The 23,377-nt window shown below is 40.5% G+C and overlaps 1 protein-coding gene across 2 annotated transcripts; it reads left to right on the top strand.

Annotated features, from left to right (window-relative positions):
• The first annotated feature begins 24 nt into the window (after window positions 1-24).
• On the top strand, window positions 25-22,538 carry LOC128971541 (solute carrier organic anion transporter family member 1C1-like). 2 transcript variants are annotated; one of them, XM_054387130.1, is made up of 14 exons: window positions 25-168; window positions 3,473-3,614; window positions 4,369-4,501; window positions 5,114-5,235; window positions 6,249-6,395; window positions 8,322-8,420; window positions 9,216-9,461; window positions 10,465-10,629; window positions 13,898-14,093; window positions 15,158-15,323; window positions 15,802-15,986; window positions 19,797-19,861; window positions 21,073-21,190; window positions 22,316-22,538. In XM_054387130.1, the coding sequence occupies exons 1-14, from the start codon at window positions 40-42 to the stop codon at window positions 22,536-22,538; spliced, it is 2,136 nt and encodes a 711-aa protein (XP_054243105.1). In that variant the 5' UTR covers window positions 25-39. The 2 variants fall into 2 exon arrangements, with proteins under 2 accessions (XP_054243105.1, XP_054243106.1); XM_054387131.1 differs by lacking the exon at window positions 6,249-6,395 and having other exon boundaries at window positions 40-168.
• The last annotated feature ends 839 nt before the right edge of the window (window positions 22,539-23,377 follow it).

The following is a 23,377-nucleotide window of genomic DNA, read 5'->3' as shown; positions in this document are numbered from 1 at the left end:
CATGTTTTGTTTTCTGGTTTAGAGGCAAGGGATACCATCATGGAGATCTCATCAAAAGAAAACACTCAGTTTTTCTCATACAACACGGTCCTGCCGGTTGACCGATCTTCATTCAAATCCGAATCTTCTGCGTCCAAGGACACACAATCGTGTTGTGGAGGTATAAAGGTAGAGTAAGAGTTTTTGAATATTCCATTAGGGACTTAGAAAAGCTCTTCTTTTTTATTTGTTTTGGGGTTTGTTTTTTGGTATACCATCCCTTTTTCAGTTCTGATTATGTCTTGCTGAGACATGATATAGAAATACGTTGTTAAAGATATGTTTAAGCCACAAAGAATGTTTACTTCCAATCTGTATTTGCCTAACATTTGTCAGTGTTCAAGTATAACATATTGGTTGAGGTTTGTCAGTATACCCACCCTATTTTCCTGAAGTTGAGAACAGAGTATCAGCAAAGAGATACCAAAGGAGCTATTAGTACAGACTGCTCTTTTTATGATTGTAGCCGTGGCAGTCTTCTGTGCTCCAAAAAATAATATTTGCATTATGAGCCCCATGTTTTAAGTCCTTTATTATTAAAGTAGTGTTGTAATGTTCTTGATTTGAGATGACTCTGAAATGAAACTGCAGAAGTATCACTGCTGTACCTGCATCTGTTTCACCCATAAGTTACTTCTTCAAGGCAATGGAAACTCCCTGCTTTAAGCCTTGTAATGTACCTACCTGATGGTAGGACCACTGCACCTTGAAGGAACATTCCTCCCTGTATGGGATACCTGGGTACAGGAGGTGGCATGATGCTTTGTCTACTGTCTCTACCTGCTGTCCAAAGCCAGGCTGCAAAATGCTGACACTCTCTTGGGAGAGATTTCAATAAATCACCACACAACAGTGAGCTGAGGTGACTTGAGTTATACAGAGAATGAATCTTTGGCCTTGCCCACTCTTTTTGTGCTGCACAGTCTATTTCTGTTGTCTTTTCTCACATACACATCTACTTTCAGATACCAATACAGTCAATGATTCCAGCAATAGTTGATCTGAAGCCTATAAATTATAAAATACAGTTAAGATATTGGGAAATTGAGTCTGATGACTGCTATGAAAACATTTAGATTCCTGAATATCCTCCTTCCTTTTGCCTGATCTCGAAAAGGCCCAGAAATGGAGTTCTGTTTTCAAACAGAAGGCAAGTTGTAGTAATCAAACTTGTGGTATAATAGTAACTCTATCATTGTTCCTCCGTTTGCTCTAACAATAATCTGACACTCTCATTGAATTGTGCCTTCAGTCACAGATTGGCCAGTCAGAAATCAGCTTATTGGTTCCAAACCAGAAAAACAATAACATTTCATCTCACTTTCTGTTCAAAAAAATCTGTCTCTTCTGGGAACCCAAACCAAAAAGATTAACCTATTCCAATACAGATGTACAAAATCTCTTTATTTCTATTTTTTTCCTGAACTAATATTTTTTCATTTCTGGTTATGTCTTGATGAGTCAGTATGAAATTATTAAAGATATTTCTAAGTTGCAAAAAAGTATCTGCTTCAGATCTGTATTTCTGTAACATACTTCCAAAACAATAAGCAGATTCAGCAGATTGGTTTCACCAATTACTAGTCCTCTTTTTTTTGAAATTGCCTTTATTAAAGAGAAAGATGATGTATTTACCTACTGTCATTAACAAACCATAGAAGAATCTGAAATCATGTGCACCTTTCTGTCTCAGCTTTAAATTTCAGGTGCTTTTCCCCTGTTGCATGTGGTCTTCATCTCCTTCCTGGGATGTTTGGAAACCCAGCAGACAAATGTGTGGCAAGGAGAGAGAGAGCAAGAGAGATCTGAAGTTCTAGCTTGACCGATTCATTTTTTAGTGAAAAACCATCCATATTTGCATTCACATTGCTATTGAAAATCCAATTGCCACATTATCACACGTTAAAATGTGAAATACTATAGCAATATCTTTGCTATAGAGCTCTTTGAGAGCCCTCACTGTGGAAAATGAGAACCGATATTGTTTATTTCCCCACAAGTGTTTCTCACCTTCCACCCATTGCTCCTTGTTCTGTCATTGGGCGTCACCAAGCAGAGCTCCATCCTCTTGGCACTCACCCTTTACATATTTATAAACGTGAATGAGGTCACCCCGTAGTCTTCTCTTCTCCAGCTAGAGTCTCAGCTCCTTCAGCCTTTCCTCAGCAGGGAGATGTTCCAGTCCCTTCATCATCTTTGTGGCTCTGAGCTGGACTCTTTCAAGCAGTTCCCTGTCCTTCTTGAACTGAGGGACGTAGAACTATTTTTTTATATGAAAGATTATTGCAAGTTTTCATTTATGTTTAGGGTTTGGTTGTTTTTTTTCACACCTTTTACAAAGAGCATCCCTATATATTCAGTCCACACACCCTATGTCTGAAGGGAGAAAGCAACGTTGTGGTTTCCACGATCTGCTGCAGCTCTGTGGAAAAAGACCTGGGCGTCCTGGTGGACAACAGGATGACCACGAGCCAGCAATGTGCCCTTGTTGCCAATGGCACCCTGGGGTGCATCAAGGTTGAGAGAGGTTCTCCTCCCCCTCTACTCTGTCCTGGTGAGGCCTCATCTGGAGTACTGTGTCCAGTTCAAGGAGGGCAAGGGAACTGCTTGAGAGGATACAGCAAAGGTCTATGAAGATGATTAGGGGACTAAAACACCTCTCTTATGAAGAAAGGCTGAGTGGCTTAGGAATTTTTAGCCTAGGGAAGAGAAGGCTAGTGGGGGGGGATATTATCAATACTTCAAGACTGGGTGTCAGGAGGATGGAGCCAGTCTTTTTTCGGTGGTGCTCAGCAACAGGGCAAGAGGTAACTGGCACAAACTTGGGACATAAGAAGTTTCATCTAAAAATGAGCAGGAAATTCTTTACTTTGATGGTGGTTGAGCACTGGAACAGGCTGCCCAGAGATGTGGTGGAATCTCCTTTTCTGGAGTTGTTCAAAACCTAACTGGACACCGTCCTTACAGCATGCTCTGTATGAACCTGCTCTAGCAGGGGAATTAGGCTAGGTGATCTCCAGAGGTCCCTTCCAAACACTGTCATTCTATGATTCTGTGATTGCAAAAGCCTATACTGAAAAAAGCCCAAATAATTCACCTTCCCACACTTATCACTTACCTTTATTGTTATTATGTAAGATACCCCCTCCTGAGAGAGATCAGGAAGGTAACATGTGTCTCTGTATCTTTCAAAGCATCAGCAGCTTAGGTATCTATCTGAAATTAGAGGTGTCTGGTAGCAAGTTCACTTGATATCATTATTAAGAAAAGGACAAATTCTGACAATCTAGCAATTTGTGAAAAGCAGGATAAGTATTGACAAAGTTATTTGGGAAAAGAAGGGGTGGGAATTAAAAAAAAGTGTCTTGAAGTAATTCATAGAGCAGAGCCTTTTGTGTTGCCTGATTTTAATCACTGTCAATTTCTTTCACAGATATTTCTTGGTGCATTGTCTTTTGTTTATTTTGCTAAAGCACTGTCAGGAAGTTATCTAAAAAGTACTATCACACAAATAGAAAGAAGATTTGATATCCCTTCCTCTTTGGTTGGCGTTATTGATGGCAGTTTTGAAATTGGTATGTGCTGTAGAAACCCTTTTTTTTTATATAAAAAAAAGAGATGCAATTTATTGTGAAAAAGGATTGTATGAAGCTCCTTGAACCATTAAAATGGCACAAGATTCACCTCCTAAAAGTCAGCATGACTGTCAGTATGATTACATTGGATAGGACAGGGTTGATAATCCAAGCAATTCAACGTAATCCTAAATATTTTGTGATTCAAACTGCACATATTTCTGCTTGCTTTCTCCTTTTGTCAGCAATCCACCTCCCCCACAAGCATTTACCTTTTGTGATCAATAAATCACAGGAGTACCAAGCTCTAACTGTAATCTTCATTCATTGTTCACCCCTCCTCTTCCTTCTTGCACTAAGGTTTCCAGTGGGACATTGTCTCTTATGATTTCAGATTACTGAATTTATCTTATGGGTGTTCAGTGGACTGTGGAATTTGTGGGAATGAAATCTTAGCTTCAGTGCATAAAGCTGTATTTGATTCCCTCTTTTCCTGCATTCCTGGTTATTTGTTAGCTTCAGCTGTCACAGTCCTACTCTTTTCCAGCTTCTTATCCAAAAGTTTATGGTTTTCTTTTCATGCAAGACACTGGGGCCCTGTAAGAAAGCCTAGAAAGAGGGAAAAACACCAACCTTGCATGATCAGTCCCCTCCCCCTCACATAGCCTCCTATACCACACACTAGAAATCATTATTTTAAGGGATCTCTTATCAACAAGCCATAAAACTCACTTTTCCTTTTGCATTCTCAAAGGGAACCTCCTAATCATAATTCTTGTAAGCTACTTTGGAGCGAAGCTTCACAGGCCAAGAATAATTGGAGCAGGCTGCTTAATTATGTCAGCTGGAACATTCCTAATTGCCATGCCCCAGTTCTTCATGGGACGGTAAGTGCAAAGTGATCAGTGGTTTGTACCTGGGCTATGCACACTGAGCACTGGCTCACTGAAATATTGAGGCATGGATTGTCAAGATGCCTGTAGAAATAGGCATGTGTGTGTGTGGTTACTCAATTTAATTGTGTGTGTGTGTAAAGATTTATTACTGCAGAACAAATAATTTAACATATAAGCTATTCTTAGTTGTGACCACTTTATCCTTTTACTAGCCTGTGATCTTCAGCAGCCACATTTTCATTGTTCAAAGGTGAAGTGATGACTAAACTCAGGAAGACAATCTGAGTATCAAACACAATCAGAGGATACACCTGCAGTCTGATAATGTCTTTGTACAGATTCATGCATTGTATAGCAGAGAAAAGTGCTATTTAAGTGGAATGAATCCTTGTGACACAAAGAGAACTGAGAGTACATTTTTCATGTACTACTGCAGTATAACCTGTCTTCCATTCCCCCCTGTAAAACACCACTGGCAACACTGGATGCAGGTGAAATTTGCATTTAGGTGTCATGGGCCTATCTTCCACGATAGTAACAGATCTGGTTTTGCTTTTTTCCTATAAGTTGGGGCAGTAAAAAGCAACTTTGTTTTATAAACAGGTATCGGTATGAGAGATTCACTTCTACCATCAATTCCACTGCTAGCATCTCTCCATGTCTGCAGGATAAAAGCCAAACTCCACTCTCATCCCTGGAAAAGTCTCAAGCAAAAATAAGTGCAGGTGAGAACGATCTCTGTCAAACATATGCACACTAAAATACATCAAAAGGCTCCCAAACTCTCACACAATAGTTTATTAGAATGCAAAAAAAAACCCCAATAAATAGGAATGAGATCAATCTTTCCTACAGAAAAACTGGCTGAGGCAAATCAATGAAGAAATAAAGATATAACTGGCACTGCCCAATGCCAAGAGAATTTTTTCAGGCTGCAGCCTTCCTCCAGCCTCGCTGTCTTTTCCAGTAACTTCCTGCATCTTTGTGGGCTTGCGGAAAGACCAGTTTCCCTTGGGAAACTTGGAAAGTCATGGTCTTCCCTGTGCTGGAAAATGTGCCTATGATGGGAAACAGGACTCAGCCCAGTGGAGATAGCCACTTCAGTCTCCCTGCCTGCAGACCCCCTTGTTGTTTTTCTCCCTGCTTGCTGACCCCATTTTGCACACAACAAAGCTGTCTGCCCTCTGGGTGCATTGAGCTCTTTTGGGGCAAGAAACCTTCCTCCCTGGTGCCCAGTCATGAATAATGAATGAGCAAATCCAAACCTTCTCTATTTCACAAAATATGTGTGTGTTTGCATCCTCTAATCTGTGGAATAAGTATGGCTGGTAGCGCTCACAATCGTCAACCTTTCCTATATCATCTTTCCTTTAGGGAAGATCTTGGGTTTGATAAGAAGGAAGTGAAAAAGTGGTGACGCAATTATAAAACTGCCCACCTTCTAATATCTTTGCCTCAAACAGTTCATGCTAAACACATGTTCCACCTCAAGCTGCTTGGGTTAAAATTGCCATTCCCACAGAGAAAAACAAAACAAAACACCCCCTTCCCCCCCCCCCCCCAAAACCCAAAACATAAAAAACACAAACCCAAAAAACCACACACACAAAACCAAACCAAACCAAATATTCTTCATACTGTTTTTCTCTTATTAGGAGTGTTTTTGAAAGTCCTGTGCATTTAGTGTCAAAAAAGTTGTAAAAAGCACATCATTGTTGCTCTCTTGTGATGCTTGCAGGATGTGAAAAAGAAGCAGGTTCTTCCATGTGGATCTATGTTTTGCTGGGAAATCTTTTGCGTGGAATTGGTGAAACTCCTATCCAGCCTCTGGGAATTACATACATCGATGATTATGCCATTGAAGAAAATGCTGCCTTATACATTGGTAAAAATATTTATTTTTTTCTTTTCCTAAAGGATATTGATTCTTTCTAAATAACGGAATGAGTGTTGTTAACTTGTTCTGATTGTTTTGTTTGCATAATTTCAAATATTAAGATTTCTTTAAAAGTCATGTACACTCAAAGGACCAAGGTCCCCTTTAATTATACCAGTACAGTTCCATTGTCTTAATTTGAGGAAAGAATTTGACCTTAGGTTCCTGCTGTTACCCTAATCTTCCTAATTCTTCTGGACGTAGACTGCTGAGCCTCAGTGCACATTCAGTTCCTTGGGAAGTGATAGAAAATATGTACTGCCTTAAGTACTTCAAATAGAATTTCAGCAGGGACTAGAAACATTCCCTCCAGATTCAGGTAGAATTGTAAACAATAGTGCTGAAGCTTTAAAACAGTGGTGTCACTGGGGTTTTGCTGTAGAATCATAGAATGGTTTGGGTTGGAAGGAATATTAAAGATCATCTAGATCCAAACACATGCTATTGGCAGGATCATCTCCTACCAGACCAGGTTGCTGAAGGGCCCTGTCCAACCTGCCTTGAGCATTTCCAGGGTTGGAGCTTCCACAGCTTCTCTGTGCAACCTGTTCCAGTGTTTCACCATCCTCCTGGTGAAGAATTTCTTCCTAATGTCTAATTTAAATATATTTTTTTCCAGTTTGAAGACATTGCCCCTCATCCTATCACTACATGCCTTTGTACAAAGTTCCCCTCCAGGTATCATGCACCCTTCAAATACTGGAAAGCAGCTCTAAGTTCTCCCCAGAGCCTCCTCTTCTCTAGGCTGAAAAATCCCAACTCTCTCAGTCTGTTTTCATAGGAAACATGCTATAGCTTTCTGATGTCTCCATGGCCCTTCTCTTGAATTATATATTCTTGGCTACCTGCGCACACTGCTGGCTCATGTTCAGCGTACTGTTAACCAGTACCCATCTGTGCTGATCTTGGAGAAAATAATCTTTGCATATTAACTGATTTTCTTGGGTCGCTCTCTGCTTCAGGGCTTTATGCCCTATTATTCCCACTAGCAGATCTCTAAAAGGCCAAAGCCTGCTCTTTTGAAGTCTAGGGTAGTAAGCTTCCTGCCTACTCTCCATGTTTCCCTGAAGATCCTGAACTCCACCATTTTGTGGTGACTGCAGCCAAGTTCACCCTTGGGTTTCACATTCCCCAACAGCCCCTTCTTGTTGGTAAGAATAAGGTCCAACATAGCACCTTTCATTGCTGGCTCCTCAACAATGTCTGAAGAATTCTGCAAATTTATCTGAAATATTACTAAAAAGTGCTTCCTCAACAATGTCTTGTCTTGATGTGTTTCCATTGTGGCAAAAAGCAAAAACTCAGCTTCTTTCTGTACAAGACTCAGATTTCCAGATCAGTTTCTGTACAAGACCAGATTTCCAGGTCGGTTTTGAAAATTCAAAGTATCCTGAGAGTTCGTTCGAGGGTGTATTAAAGCATGATAATGTTAAGTACCAAAACAAAGTGATTTTTCAGCCTTTTCAGAGCCCACCCTAACTTAAAGTAATCAGTTAAGTAATTGACCTTTACTTTCCAGTTACTTTAACCTAGGCAGATGAAGAGTTGCTAGCAATGACAGATTGATGCTGCTACCAAGTTTAGGCTATTAAATTGTTTGACTTTTTTTTTTTCTTTACGCTGTTTCATTCTTTAATTGGGTGATAAAAGAAGTTGAAATGTCATTGAAGTAGGGGCAATTTTGTTGTTGACTTTTTTCTTCATGAAAATATTTTAACTGGTCTAACTAATGTGCCAAAGAGCAAAGTCTCAGTATTTTAAGACTTCATCATTTGTTATCCATCACATGTCATACTTTGCTGTTAGGTGAAGTAAGAACCACTGCTCTTTTTAACTTAACAGTTAAGCTTAACAGTTCCCTGTGTTCTGTTGCAGGCTGTGTACAGACAGTTGCAATTATAGGACCAATATTTGGCTTTCTTCTAGGATCCCTGTGTGCCAAACTTTATGTTGACATTGGCTTTGTAGATCTGGGTAAGTCAGAAAAAATCAAATTTTAAAAAAGTTGGTCAGCCTCCAAAATGTCTATTTTAGGCCACAAACTATCTAGCTTTCTTTTAGGCATAAGGGGCTAGCAGGGGTAGAGCAGACGCTCTATGAAATAGAAAGGGTGACAGCAATGTATGAAAGCATGAAGAAGAGACTAAGAAGGATTGGTATGGAGGAAGTAGGAAGCATGACTATTCCTCAGCCCCAGAAATTCTGCAGCGGGGGTGCCCCCCAGGAGATGCCATGGTGAGGAGGTTCTTGGAGGAAAGCAGGCACCAGGAAGAGGCTCAGAATCCTACTGAGAGCTGTGTGTGTGCGTTTTGTAGTATGCTGTCATTGCCTAGGAAAGTGGTCTTGCAGTGGCTACCAGGGCTCCTTATGGCCTTCCTCCTGAGAACACCTTCCACTCCTTTTTTTTCTGCCACTTTTGTGCAGAACAGCCTGACTGGGAGCAATTGCATGGCCACCTGGACTGCCCCATGTCCTAAGCTTTGCAGCCTCTCTGAGGATGTGCAAGTGACACAGTTGGGGAACGTGCGGTGCCAGCGAAAGGCTGTTTGCTGTGTCACAGAGATCTGCAAGTCCTTATCACCTTCTTACAATTCTAACACCAGCAGAGACAGACACACAGCACAGCTAAACCTGGCAAGGTGGGGTGGATTTCTCAGGACAAAGTCCCTGCAAAAATCACCTTCCTTGTTATCATCAACCATTCTCAAAACCCATTTACTTGTTTCTCCTCTTTTTGTTTTTTGTTTGTTTTTTTTTTACTTTCGGCAGAGAGTGTAACAATAACTCACAAGGACGTGCAGTGGGTGGGAGCCTGGTGGCTAGGTTACTTAATAGCAGGTGTGATTAGTGTTCTGGCTGGCATCCCTTTCTGGTTCCTGCCTAAGCACCTTCCAAAACCAGAGAGAAGAAAGGACTCCAGTACTTCTTCTGAGCAGTCAAAGTTCATCACTGAGGATAACAAAGACCAACACAAATTTTATCAGCAACAAGTGAAGATTACCGAGATGGCGAAAGGCAAGCCACTGAAGTTTCTTTCTGACAGTTGAACCTTTCTCTCACTAGCTTTTATACTTTAAAACTTTATAAGGCCATATTTTAGTGCTCTCAGGATTACTGTTTTTACAGTCTTTCTTCAACTAACTACCATGCACAAACACAATCTATTAATTGTTCTCTGAACCTGCTCTTGCATGCGGAATTTCTTCAGATGAGATTTATAAAATTATGCCAGTGGCCTAGGAGATATCATAGAAGCATAGAATCATAGAATGGCTTAGGCTGGTAGAGACCTTAGAGATCATCTAGCCAAGCTCCTTGCCATCTCAATGCCTCTCAACTGGACCAGGTTACTCAAGGCCCCATGCAACCTGGCCTTGAACATCTCCATGGAGGGGGCCTTATCATGAAGCCCCACTCAAAAAAAAAAAAAAAAAATCATTCACAGGGATGTTGCAAAGGTGGGGGTTAAAAATAATGTCTGTTTTTTCTAAACCTTTTTCTTTAATGATAGTTGTTTAAAACCCACATAAAATATCTGATGAGAATAAGGATGGGCACAGACTAGATATAGTATTTTAGGAGGATTTAGGCACAAGCTTTTATGCACAATTTTGCACAGTTTTGCACAGTTGCATTTCCTTGGCCCTACTTTGTCAAAACACCGTTTTTCCTCAATACTTGAATTTGTAACTCATTATGTCTGTGCTTACTGTCAGCTGGGCTGAACACTCTCTGCTCCCAGATTAAGCTAAAAGATGCAGTAGCTGCTGAGGACAATTAGAAATTAAATCAGTGCTGGTTTATTATTGAAACAAGTTATCTCTTCTAGGAAATTTATTCTTAGTAATCTGTTCCACTGCTTCCCTATCTAGAAATAGGGTAGCTCTTAGCATCATGGTGCTTCATGGATTCCTTCTGAAATGTCCTGCAGTCCTTCTTTGGAAGGTGCAAGCATGTTGCAAAGTGTTGTTTTTCTCTTTCTGGACTGGTTTTTCATTTCTGTTGTTTTGTCTTGCAGAATTCTTGCCATCATTGAAGAGCCTCTTTGGGAATCCAGTTTACATTCTGTATTTGTGTGCAAGTATCATTCAGTTCAATTCTTTAATTGGCATGGTGACATATAAACCAAAGTATATTGAGCAACAGTATGGGCAAACATCTTCAAAAACTAATTTTGTTATAGGTAATGCTATATCTCCTTCTGCCATCTTAAAAATTGACATTTCACAAGTGGCATATACATACATAAAGAGAAAATTGGACTTTTTCAGGGTACATTTATTTCTTCTCCTTCCCAGTCTGGTTTTAAGTAGTAGCTCACAGAAGGTAAGTTATTTCATTTCTGCTTCAGCACTAGATACCTCTGAGTTTATCTAGGCAACAGCCGCTGCAAAAGATTACATAATTTGATAGATTATTTCCCAGTTTGATGGAACTTTGAAAAATAATGTATGTGCAACACAAGAGGATAGTTAAAAAGAGACTTAATTTTAAAATACATAAATTTGTCATCAGACAGATAGGTTGTCTTGCTGGCTTCCCATTTATTTCAACTCACTGCATGCTAAAGGACTGACCATAGACTAGTTGTGATATTGCCAGAGATTTCTTACTATCTGAAGAGGCTGGTGTGAAATAAAAGGAAGTCAAAGATATGTATATCAGTGATGACACAATACATGTGTTTAAAACTTAACATTATCTCAGTGTGATGCTGATGAAGGAAAAGAAAAGAAAAAAGGGTATTTCTACTCTAAGAGCCTTTCTCTGTTGTGAAGTTAATCTCCAAAGCCCTCCCATACAAAGTGAGAACGAGACACTGCTTCTGCCTTTGGATGCTGAGGTGGACATTTTTGGAGATGTCTTCAGGATGGTGAACTTCACTGCCCAGTCGCTAAGCCTGTATTCAGCTTGGGTTCAGTTCCTGAGGTCCCTGATTCAATAGCATTACACAGCAAAGAGGTTTACATCAACTGAACACAGAGGGAACTGCCTTGTTTCAGAGCAGCATTAGTTGCACAGCAACAGGGGTGTATATATGTAGAAAAGCTGTATTGATCCATTGTGCTATGTTAATTCCTTAAAGACAGAAGCTGGAATTTCCTGGCATGGAACTCCTGAAAGAAAGGAGAAATCTTCAAGCATAGTCAATGGCCAGAGAAAGTCCAGAAAACAATCCCTACATTCAGTACAGTACTTCTCATTGTGTTTAAAGATTTTTCTGGAACTAAGCTTTCAGGTATGTGCAAACCCAGGGAGGATTAAGATCCATTTGATTTCATGAAGCATAGGGACTACATCCAACAGAGAATGTGTGATAGCTTAGCTAGGGAAGGATCCTGGCTGAGTGACCATCCCTGCAATTTGGTGGGGAGAGTTTCTTACTCCATTTTTCTCCCAGTCCACCCTTCCTATGAATGCTGAGGGCTGATGAGAACTAACAGTGTCAGTTGCTTTCCCCTACCTCTTTTCCCATTTCTTTTTTCTTTCACAATCTCTCTGATAGGTATCAGAATTGTCAGAGCAATATAAAAAAAATATATATATAAAAGAAAAAAGGTCAGCTGGAGATCCTAAGAGATATTTTTGAGTAGTCACAACCCAAGGAAGGTGCAAGTCAAATGGCTCCCACTGTGACTTTCCTTAAATATGCACACTTTGCTCCCCAGCCCCACTCATGGTGCCAGTGTCAAGCAATGGACTTACCTGTAAAGTTATGAGACAAAGACACGAACAAAAAAAGGTGCACAGGGATGAGCAGGCAGTGTGAGTACTCTCTGGTGCCTCACACAGGTCACATTTCCAATCTCAGTCTCTTGTTACAAGTAAAAAGAAAGCAGGAAAACAGGTATGTAGTGACAACGTACGTGCTATGCTGCTTCTAAACACACTGTTTTAAATCCCCTGTAGTACAATTTTCATGTATACACCGAGTGGAAAATGCTGCCCCAGTAAAGTTTCCTGAACCTCATCAGTGACTGAATTGGGCTCATATGCTCAGCCAAGATACTGACTCCTGGGTTTGCTGGATAACATCAGGCTTTTTCTAACATCAGATGTACCTATTAGCATCCCCTCTAAGCACTGATATTTCTTCCCATGTGTACAGGTGGATCAAACACTGAATTGAGCCAGAATTTTTTAAGGGATCCCAGCGCACTTCCTAGCTGGCAGGTTAGGTTCTAATGTCATAAATTGGTATTTTATACTAAATCATTTGAAATTCTGTTATAATATCTCCAGCCTCTTGAAAAAAGTTCTGCAACTTCCTCTGCTGTGTGATTGCATGCATGCTCTGGTGCTTGCTTTATTTTCGTTCTTTCACTAAGCTCAGCATCACTAGGTGTCAGCATGAATTAAAAGCTTAGAACCCCATACACAGCCCTGTGAAAGGCAAGAATTTCCTGTGCTGGAACTGACTGAAAGAGATGAGAAAATAATTTTCAGTTTCAATCAAATCTAGCAGAGGACACCTTGTTTGACTTTGCATGTTCTGAATGGTTGGGGGGTTTTGTGTCATCTTGTCCATGTCTATCAATATGGACACTACTTCAAGCAACACTGTCCATGTAAAGATTAATGGCCACCCAGTTTTATATGTTTCCTTCAGTGCTATTCCACCTGATTGTCTGAAGTCTGACAGAAGAGAGCCCATGGGATATACCTATCTTTCTGCTGTTGCAACACTCAGCTAGTGAAGCACAACCAAAACCAGAGAAATTCCCTGGCCCTCCCGGACACCCAGGGAATGAAATATCACTGTTTTTCTCCCTGTTGGAGACTTCTCTAGGGGATTATCAGTTTCATAGCTGAATCAAAACAAAAAATGCTGTAGGCAAACCCAAATTTTTCCTCTAGAAATGAGCAGTTTGGGCTCCATCTGCCAGTGGAAAAGGAAAGGAGAGGAGCTGCCTTGGAAAGCTGGAGTAGGGCAACCCCAAAGAGCGGACCCTGTTGCTCGTACTGTTTCTATATGAGAAGGAAAGTTTGTATACAGGCAAGGTCTATAGCAAAGCCCCAGACTGGGTAGTGGCAATGTGGCTGTGTTGGTTGCCCTAAGCAGCACAATACCCCAGGTAAATTCTCTGAGCCCAGAGCAGTTCATGAGAGAAATAACACTTGAGATGTTTGAATTAACACTATAATAATCATTCTACTGACAAATTAACAGTGGAGAAAACCACTTAGCTTCAGAAAGTGGAAGATCCTTATCTAAAATTTTTATGTAGTCTCTCTGTCAAAGAACTAGCAAGGAAACATTTCTCTGGGAGCAAGTATTTAAAAGCAGTCCCAGCACCTTTATAGGAATAATCCAAATCTGGACAAATAAAATGCCCAAACTGAAGATGTTTTGCATTTTTTTTCCCCTTCATCTTATTTCTGCTGCCATTTTTGTGGCTGTCCATTGAGCTGGAGTTATCAGTAATAGAGATTTTTCTGTTTGATTTCAGGTCTTATCAACATTCCTGCTGTGGGTTTTGGCATATTCTCTGGAGGACTCATCATGAAAAAATTTAGAATCAATGTTTTAGGGGCTGCAAAACTCTCCTTAGGATCGTCTTTCTTTGGCTACCTTTTGCTCCTCTCATTGTTTGCAATGGGATGTGAGAATTCAGATGTGGCTGGACTGACTGTGTCGTACCACGGGTATGCTGGGAAGGGCACACTTCAGCATTAAGTGCTATTGTGAAGTGAATTCCTTCCTCATTTAATTCCACGAAGTATATATTGTTGAAAAGAGAATGACTGACCTAAATATACTTCCCAGAAATTTGCTTCAAAGCCTTGGAAAGTACTCCAGTGGGCATTGTGTTAGAATCCTTTCCTGATTGTTGCCTTCAGCCCAGAGGGGTTTATGCCACAAGTGCAGATTATTTTTCTGATTACTTTTTAATTGTTATTACCATGGGACCCATCCTTTGAGCCTAGAGATTTCTGGAAATGTGTGGAGCTCAGCAGGGAAAGTGAGATTCAATTAATTGTTTCTTGCCTCTGGTGCTATTGAAAACCCCTTGGCATTTAACAGCATCTGAACCCAAACCTTAAGGATTTATGAATTAACCATGAGTTAGGCATAATGCTAACCATGAGATACACCTGAGGCTAGCAATTTTTGGTCACTTTCACCCATGCTATTGCTCTGTAAAGCTCATGGTTTAGGAAGAGTTTCCAGCATTGACTCCACAGCAGCCCCAGGAGCAGCTCTGTTGGTGGCAGCTGTCAGCAAGCAGCTGCCTGAGGTTGACAAATAGCTGTTGGGCAAGGTAGCAGCAGACCCTCAGTTTGGATGAATCTCATTCTGATCATTTCCTCATGAACTTCTATAGCAGGCATTTCACGTTAGTAACTCACTTCCCTCTTTGCCACTGGAGTAACCAAACTTTTTTGACCCAGTTTTGTTAAAGCTGTGTCAAGCCTCAGATAACTGAAATCTTAGAAAAGCCATGAAAATGCATGAACAGAAATTGTTAACTCTCTCCCTTAATAAAGTAGCTACCATCTCACAGGAGCTGGTGTGATAGTGTGAAAATCTTTTGATAACAGAGAAGTAAGAATTTATACTGCTGCATAAATGTGAAGAGACAACACCTTATGGGCTACAGAGGGAAGGTCTGGCCAGGTGCACCTGGCAGAAAGCATAAGCCATGATTTGGTAATGATTTCTTCCACATCTGCTATAGCACATCACTGAAATGTCTCTTTTCCCCCAGAACTAAACAGATGACTGATTATGAGCACGCCCTGTTTTCGGAGTGCAACTCAGGCTGTGCTTGTTCCAAGACTGACTGGGACCCCATCTGTGGGGAAAATGGAGTTACCTACATTTCTGCTTGTCTCGCTGGCTGCCACGCGTCCAATGGCAGTGGGAAAAACACTGTAAGATAATCTTTCTTTTCCATGCATGATGTGGTAGTTTTCCTAATATAACCAGTTCTGTCAGAGTAAATGCTTTAAGGCATGTCCTCTCCAGCATTAAACTACTCAGATTTTTTTTATTTTTTAGCAGTCTGCCACCCACATTTAAAACTTTCTCAACTGACACTTCCAGCAGAAATCCCAAGCAGAGTATGTAAGAGGGTTTTGGTTTTTTTTTTTCAGCTATTGGCTACCAAAACTATTAAAAAAAACCCCACAAAATACATTAATCTACAGTAGTTTATTTCTAAATTGCTCTTTCAATGAACAAGCCTCTTCCTTGTGAAAAAAAAAAAAAACAAAAACAAAAACAAAACACCACAATTCCACTTTGGATTCAAACTTTCCCGTTATCCAGAAAAACATGATGTGCAACCCCTGAGCACCCACTTCTCTGCTCTTGATGTGATATCACACAATTCTACCTGTTGTCTTCCAGGTATTTTTTAACTGCAGCTGTGTGGGAATGTTGGAATCTCCTTCACAAAGCTCCTCAGCTGTGGTGGGACTGTGTCAAAAAGGAAATGAGTGCCCAAAAATGTTTCTGTATTTTCTAGTAATATCAGTTATCACTTCATACACTTTGTCAGTAGGTGGCACACCTGGATACATTCTGCTTCTAAGGTAAGAAATTATTTCTGCTGGCATTGCCAAATGTTTTCAAGGTGTTTTGGCACATGTAACTGGGTCTTTCTCACCCCTAGTGTTGTGAAATGCTTTTAGCCATGCACAGTCCCTTTTAAAATGTTTTTTTCCTGTAATTTGACACCAAGTTTTCTGCCATTGATGCAACAGTGCGTTCGTAGTTTTCCCTGCCAGCAATACCTTTCTGGTTTTAAACACAATATAGGAAATCTGGTTATGATTTAGACCAAATTCCCCTTCCCTTAATGCTTTTTACATTACCGGAATGGTGTTAAATGTCCTCCATGCATATGGAAACCAGCTCTACATGTACCAATGTGTACACACATTTGCTTATGTGTTCTTCTACCTTGCTATGGATGCCAATGCACAGAGGTGATCTAACCCTGTACATACTCATACATAACCCTAACGTCATATATTTGACCTGTCCCAGGCATCTCTTTTCAAAGCAAAGATAGGTTTAGCATAAGATTTGTTGGTTGGGGTTTTTTTTCTGTTGTACTAACCATGGATTTATTAAACGCTTGTCCCGAGGGATTGTTCCAACAGGCATTTAACTGCTGGAACTATTTGTCCATCACTGAGTGTAAGCTTTTAAGCTAATTTTGGAAAGTGCAAAAGGGATATAATACTTCTAGTGATTAATCTGGATTTTTGTCAACTTCTTGCAATTTTTGGATTCTCAGTGCTGCTCCACTCTGTCTTGGAAAGGCTTCTTGCTCAGTTCTTTCCAAATTATTTCCAGATGGGTACATTCTACTTCTCAAACAAAACAACAGTAAATATTGTGTAGCTAATCTTTATTACTGTTGTGATTTCTTACCCCAAATTCTCTTTGCTTTGGTGAGTGCCAAGAGGATGGAGTTAGGCTCTTCTTGGTGATGCCCAATGACAGGACAAGGTGCAATGGGTGGAAGCTGAGGCATAGGAAGTTCCATGTGAACATGAGGAAGAATTTTTTTCACAGTGAGGGTGACAGAACACTGGAACAGGCTGCCCAGGAGTCTCCCTCTCTTGAGATATTCAAAACCCATTTGTATGCATTCTAGTGTGATCTGGTATAGGTGATCCTCCTCTAGCAGGGTGTTGGACTGGATGATCTTTCAAGGTCCCTTCCAGCCCCTAACATTCTGTGATTCTGTGATATGGTAGAAAATGTATGGATATGGTACCAGGCAGGGCCTCAAAACCATTGTTGCCATGTTCAGCCTCTTGCTTTCCATCCTGTCTCTGTTGCAGAAGTGTTAGGAAGGAGACATTCAAAGCAGAACACCTACAAGCTTAACACACACAGGGTTGCCTGCACTTCTCAACGCTGTGAACTGGCTCTCAGGGGACTTAATTCTTAATGGGTTTATTTATAAAAGCTTAGAGAGATTTTCAATAACAATACTCAAATGTTTTGTTATATGGAATTAGCAAAACAGCTTTATTGGTTCTGCTTTGGAGCTTTTATTTCTGTTGACAATCATTTTACTTTGAGAGGCAGTTAATTGAAACTGAGGGGTTGTTTTCCTGCTGAATTGGAGGCTCCTGAATCTGAGCTGAAGCTGAATAAAACCTTTTTTCATTAAGCTCAATCCTTGGCTTTTTCAATCCCTGCTAGTGACCTGTGGGCACCACTCCACCTCAAGGTCACACTTACTTTTCTGAAATCCATCACTGACTGACTTTCCCTGGAAATCTCTCTGAACTGAAAGTGTGGTTCTGTTCCCAGAAAGAAAACACTTTTTGAAAACAAATAGTCCCAAGGTCAAGTTGCAGACTTCGTGAAGTATTTTTTCCGATTATCTGTTTTTAAAATTAGTCAGTATTTAGTCAGATCTGATAAGATTTCAGCACTTAAGCAAGTTGATGTTTTCAGATGGGCAGATATTGTTGCACCTGCCATGGAGCATGAATACAGTTAACTCCCTAAAAGCCTATAAGATTTAGTGACATTTACTTCAAGGGTTTACATGCCTGAAATCATTGAAATACGCTTACAGCTAGTGGCTGAGTCATTTGCTGAAATGTCTTTTTAGACTAATTATAATTGCCAAGGAACTTGAGAAAGCTTTGAAGTTTTTGAGAAAAAACCCTGCAGTACAGATAGATGTTGTTCAAGCACAAGCTATTAATAGTAGATGATTAGGCAGTGAAAAGGAAGTCTTAGATCTCCCAGAGAAGCCTGGCTTTCACTCAAGATCTCAAAGAACTTATGTTTCCGTGCAAAGACAATACAAATGCTCAAGCAATTTTATTTTTATTTTTTTTATCTGAAAGAGAAGGATTTTTTTTTTTTTTTTGTGCAATACAAATCTTATGGAACACATCCCATTGTTGGGTTTATTTTCCACTTTTTGCTTTCTATGTCCTCACATTTGTTCAAAAGGATTTCTGAGCTAAGGCTTGCTTCTTTACTATGTATCTGATAGGAGGGGGGAAAAAAAACATTCTTCCAGCTCAAAATTGTATTGCACTGACACCTGCTGAGATGGCAGTGCATGTATTAGCCACAATATAACAGACTGTATGATGGTAATCCATGATCAGGGCATTAGAGAATAAAGCACTCAGATTGCAGAATGAGATGCACATAGTAATTTTCTGACCATAGTAGTTTGGTGTTGTTTTCTATGAATGTCCTTCATACACTTTTCCATTCTCACTAAATTAAAGGAAGATGACCAAAATATTCTTCACAGTATGGGTTCTTAATGCTGTTCTGGAAGATAGATTGGGAAATAAGAAAATGTCACTGGTGGGGAGCAAAAGAGCTAATTTTACAATGGCTTTATTATATTATAGAAGGTATTCCTGAGTACATGAATTTCTGCAGAAGCTCAGAGCACATAGGCTGTATCTCCAAAGTGCTACGTTTATCCATGATGACAACTGAATTTCATACATTTTTTTCTCTTTTTGTATAGAATCAAATGAATGTGACAACATAATAGTATAGAATCAAATGACTGTGACAACAGGCAGTTTAATCAATTACCATAATCACTCACATGTGTACATATCAAGCGTGTCCCAGTCTAACTGTGTAACTGGCTGTACTCACATCCTACAATCAAAGCATGTACTCAGGTTCTTGGTGGATCAAGTATTGTACTAGGCAGTCTGACAGATGCTGGGTGAAACAGCACACTTGAGCAGCTGAAGAGGTTAGCAGCAGATGTGTCCTAGTAATTTGAGTGGCTCCATACACACGCTGCTGATAGCAGAGATGTGAAGGGCAGCTGTTGTATTAGCCAAAACCTCCACCATCCTAGAAGAGCCAGGATGATGAGCAAAGGCTGACCTGGGTGTCTGCATCAGTCTGGGTCCCTGCTGAAAGCTCAGAAATGTTCAAATGCAAATGGTCTGTTCTGTCAGGGAATGGCTTGGAGCATTTACCTCTACAGAAGGTGTGAACCTAAACCTAGGTACAGTGCAGTGAAATTGCCTAAATACCTTGTACTAACCTGGGTCATGAGCCACAATTTGAGAGTGTTTAACTGAATAAAACTATCCAGTGATGCATAATTTCACAACCACTTTTCTTCTACTGCGTTAGTAACTCTTAACTGCTATTATGATCTGAAAAGGCACCATCTTCTTAAAATATGCACAGAATTCCTAGATACTGTTTTGACTTTATTATATTATTTGCATATTTCTGTAATTCTGTTAAAGCCAGTGTCAGTAAGGAGGGGAAAAGTCACACTTCTTTCCTTCCTTTTCCTTTCTATTTTTGTTCAAATTATCTACATTCAATTATTTACTTCTTTTTAATGCCATTTACAAATTTATTTTCAGATGCATTAAACCACACTTGAAATCATTTGCACTTGGTATCTACACTCTGGCAATAAGAGTACTTGGTAAGTCCAGTTGTGCTTTGGGGTCTATTTTCATATACTCCTCACTAATTATTTTATCCTAGAATTAAAATTTGATTACTGGAAAGAAAGAATGACATCTAACTGACAAGTTAATATTGCATGATTTTAAACAAAAAGTAAATAAATAAAACCACAAACAAACAAAAAGTAGGAAAAAGCTTGGAAGAAGGAAGCAGCTTTGTATTTCATAAATACAGCTACAATGCAAATGTACCATAGGGGTGACAAGTGATCCTTTGGACTATGAAGCTGAACATCAAAATTATTTTTTGTCTCTCCTTATTCAATCCATCCATAGTGGAACAGCTGTGGCTCAGAATCTGTGACTAATTTCCAGGCATACAAGGGAAGTAATCTTAATATAGGTGTGCCTGAGGGCAGAGTTCACTGCAGCCTTGTGTTAGAGTCTTTGATGAGTTTTCTCTAAAATCGGGGGTACCATGAGATGCCAGTGAATGGAAACTAAAATCCTCTAGGTCTTCATAGCAATGGCAGTAATGAGCAAGAAGCAAGTCACTTATTTAAACAGAGAAGACTTGGATGAACTGTATGAGGCAGATGAAATGACATCAAAACAAGCTGTTGGCCACTTTCTCACACCTTTTCAGGCCAGGGTTTCCCTCCAGGCTTAATTTCTCCACCAGCAGCCTTGGATGGTTCCCCAGGTTGCACAATGTCCCCATTAGCACCTGAATTAGTTTTGCCTTTCCATCAGCCGTAAGCACTGCATTACGTTTACCCTACCACAGTAGGATCGCAGGATACTGCAGGATACTTGTAGCCTTACTGCCGGCTCCCAGCCCTGCAGTCTCTCTTTCCTCTCACCCAGCCTTCCTCAACCCCACCCACAAGCTGAGCAGGCTCCATCACTCTCAGGAAAGGAGAAGTATCTCCTTTTTCTTTTCCCCCAGAGGAGTTCTGCAGGGTGAGAAAAACAAGCCGTGGCCAGCACTCCCGCTGACTTCCATGGGCGTTTTGATGTTCAGCTGCGTTTCCTCCCCACCCCAATTCCCCACAGGGAGGAAAGGGTGGTCTGTGCTTGGGCAATGCAAAGCACGACTTCTCAAACCAGCAAACGGTGTGGAAGTGTCATTGCTGTTGAAATGTATTATTTAATGTTCCATATGAACAGAACTGATCACCCTGGAAAGTAACCTTCTTGCCTCTATTTATTTGTTAAATACACCCAGCGGGAGTTCCAGCCCCAGTGTATTTTGGAGTGGCTATAGATACCACTTGCCTGAAATGGGGAAGCAAAAGATGTGGGGGAAGAGGAGCATGCAGACTATATGACTCCAGTGCACTCAGGTAACAGCTTTTCTGCATTCATTCTCTAACTTGTGTCCTTTAACTAATTTACACTAATCTACACTTGGCACTGGTAAAATTTCTGTCAGAAAATGTGAGTGAATGATTTGGTGCCGAAGGAAAGTATCTGACTAGTAATACTAACAATAACGCTCAGGTTTTAACATCCTCTTTTGGTTTAGTCTCTCTTTTTTGGTTTTATTTTTCCCCCTTTTTTTTTTTGGGGGGGGGGGTGAGGGGGTGGGGGAGAAGGGGATGGAGAGAGAGTGGGAGTGTGAAGGAGGATGGATATCTTATTTCAATACCAGTCAGAACTGTTTAAGTCATTTAGTTTTTTCACACACACCAAAAAAAAAATAATATTCAGTTAAAACTTTGATTTCATGCTAAATCTTTTTTTTTGACAACTCTGCTGTAAGAACGTGTGTAAGCCACTAAGTAAGTAAGAAAATGGGCTGTTAAACTTCCTCATTGCTCCATGTTGGAGCTGGACCACAAAAACAATGGGAAGGATGCCCACAAAGCAAGCTTGGCTTATATAGAGGCTTAAGCACAGTGTTGTCATCAGTTTATTGCTGGAGGAGAGGAATTATCTCAACTTCATTCATTAGAGGCTTTACCAGAAATGGGGGATGGAATAACAATGGTAAAAGAAAAATGAAAGAAGTTGCCCTTCCACCCACCCCAGGACAAAACATGAGGGGAGAGTATATCTTGTTTGGAAAATTTGAAGGAAAGGACAAAAACTCAGTTGGGACTCGCTACAAATGAAGCATAATTATGCCATTGTTGCTGTTGTTGTTACTGTCATGATGACTGTAATGCAAAAATACCATCAACTGGTCTTAGTATCACTGCTACGGCAACCAAAAAATCGATAAATCACCCTAAAAATATTAGCATTATTCTCTCTGAAGCACATTGGGCTGAAGGAGATCAGTTAATGCCACAGACCACGCAATACCTGACTGGGGTGAGCTAACAAGTTCTCATCTCTGGTAGCATCACCTTGTTTGAAGAGCTTTCTTACTCAGCCTTACCACATGAAAATATGAACGTGTCCTTGATGCCTTTCAGTCACATGCTGCCTTTGAAATGGGCTCTGATTGATCATTTCTCTCTCAGGTATGTGTATCTGGGGCTGACTTTGATGTTGGGCACGGTGTCCATTTTCTTCAGCGTTGCTGTCCTTTGGGTTCTCCGGAAAAGGTCTTCTTCACATGATGAGAACCTCTCAACCAACGGGGAGAGTGGCACCTGTGGCACAAAGAGCAGAAAAGATAATTTTGCCAATAGTGATCATTTAATTCAGACAACTTACTGGCCAGAAAAGGAGACTAGACTTTAGGAAGACTGAGATCTCACCATGACTTTACCCAGTGGGTGGTGCTCCAGGCAAAAATCCATCATCAGTGAAGAGATATTTTAGTATCTGCCCTGAAAACATCCACCTCCATGTAATTTTCACTATAAACAGCAAAGACAATAATTTTAGCACGTGTACAGCTCTGAAAACACCACTCGCCATATGTCCTACCAAGTCAGTGCCACTCAAGTGAGAGGAATTGTCATGGCTGGAGAGGTGCAGCTCACTTCCCCACCAAGGGGAAGCTGCCCCTCAGTTCCATCCCTCCTCATCAAGCTGCTGTCACTGCAGCCCCTCAGCTTCTTTCTGTACGTGAGAGGTAGTGTGGAGTTGCAATGCAGCTCTGTCCACCATGGTAGTGGACCAAGAGGAGCTGGTGCACAAAACATGACTTGGCTGCCTGGAAATTCCAGGGATATTCTGCACATAGCTCGCCCTGGCAAGTAGGGCAGCACAGGGCAGGAGGAAGGCTTGCTGAAAGAACATCTCATGAGTTCAACCTGTAACAACTTGGAAAATCAAATGATGTGGTTAGGGATTCTTGTTCAAGTAGCTCTGTTGTAGCACAACAATAACAGCAATAGAAGTTGTCGTTGCAGTTAAAGAGACCACAAAAGTGTCGTCCAAAGGAAACTGGAATAAAAAGAGAGCTTCTTTAGCTTTACATCAGTTTCTTGATACTTGCTAGTACTCAGTATACTGAATAATTCCACTCATTTTATGCAATGTATTAATACCATGATACAAGTGAAATATGATTTATTTTTGAAAAAGCTATGACAAGCAAGCTTGGGAATAATAAAATGAATTCAAAGACCAGG

This window comes from Indicator indicator, chromosome 14 (genome assembly GCF_027791375.1).
Source record: "Indicator indicator isolate 239-I01 chromosome 14, UM_Iind_1.1, whole genome shotgun sequence".
Classification (NCBI taxonomy): Eukaryota; Metazoa; Chordata; class Aves; order Piciformes; family Indicatoridae; genus Indicator; species Indicator indicator.
This window is presented reverse-complemented; position numbering and strand designations above follow the sequence as displayed.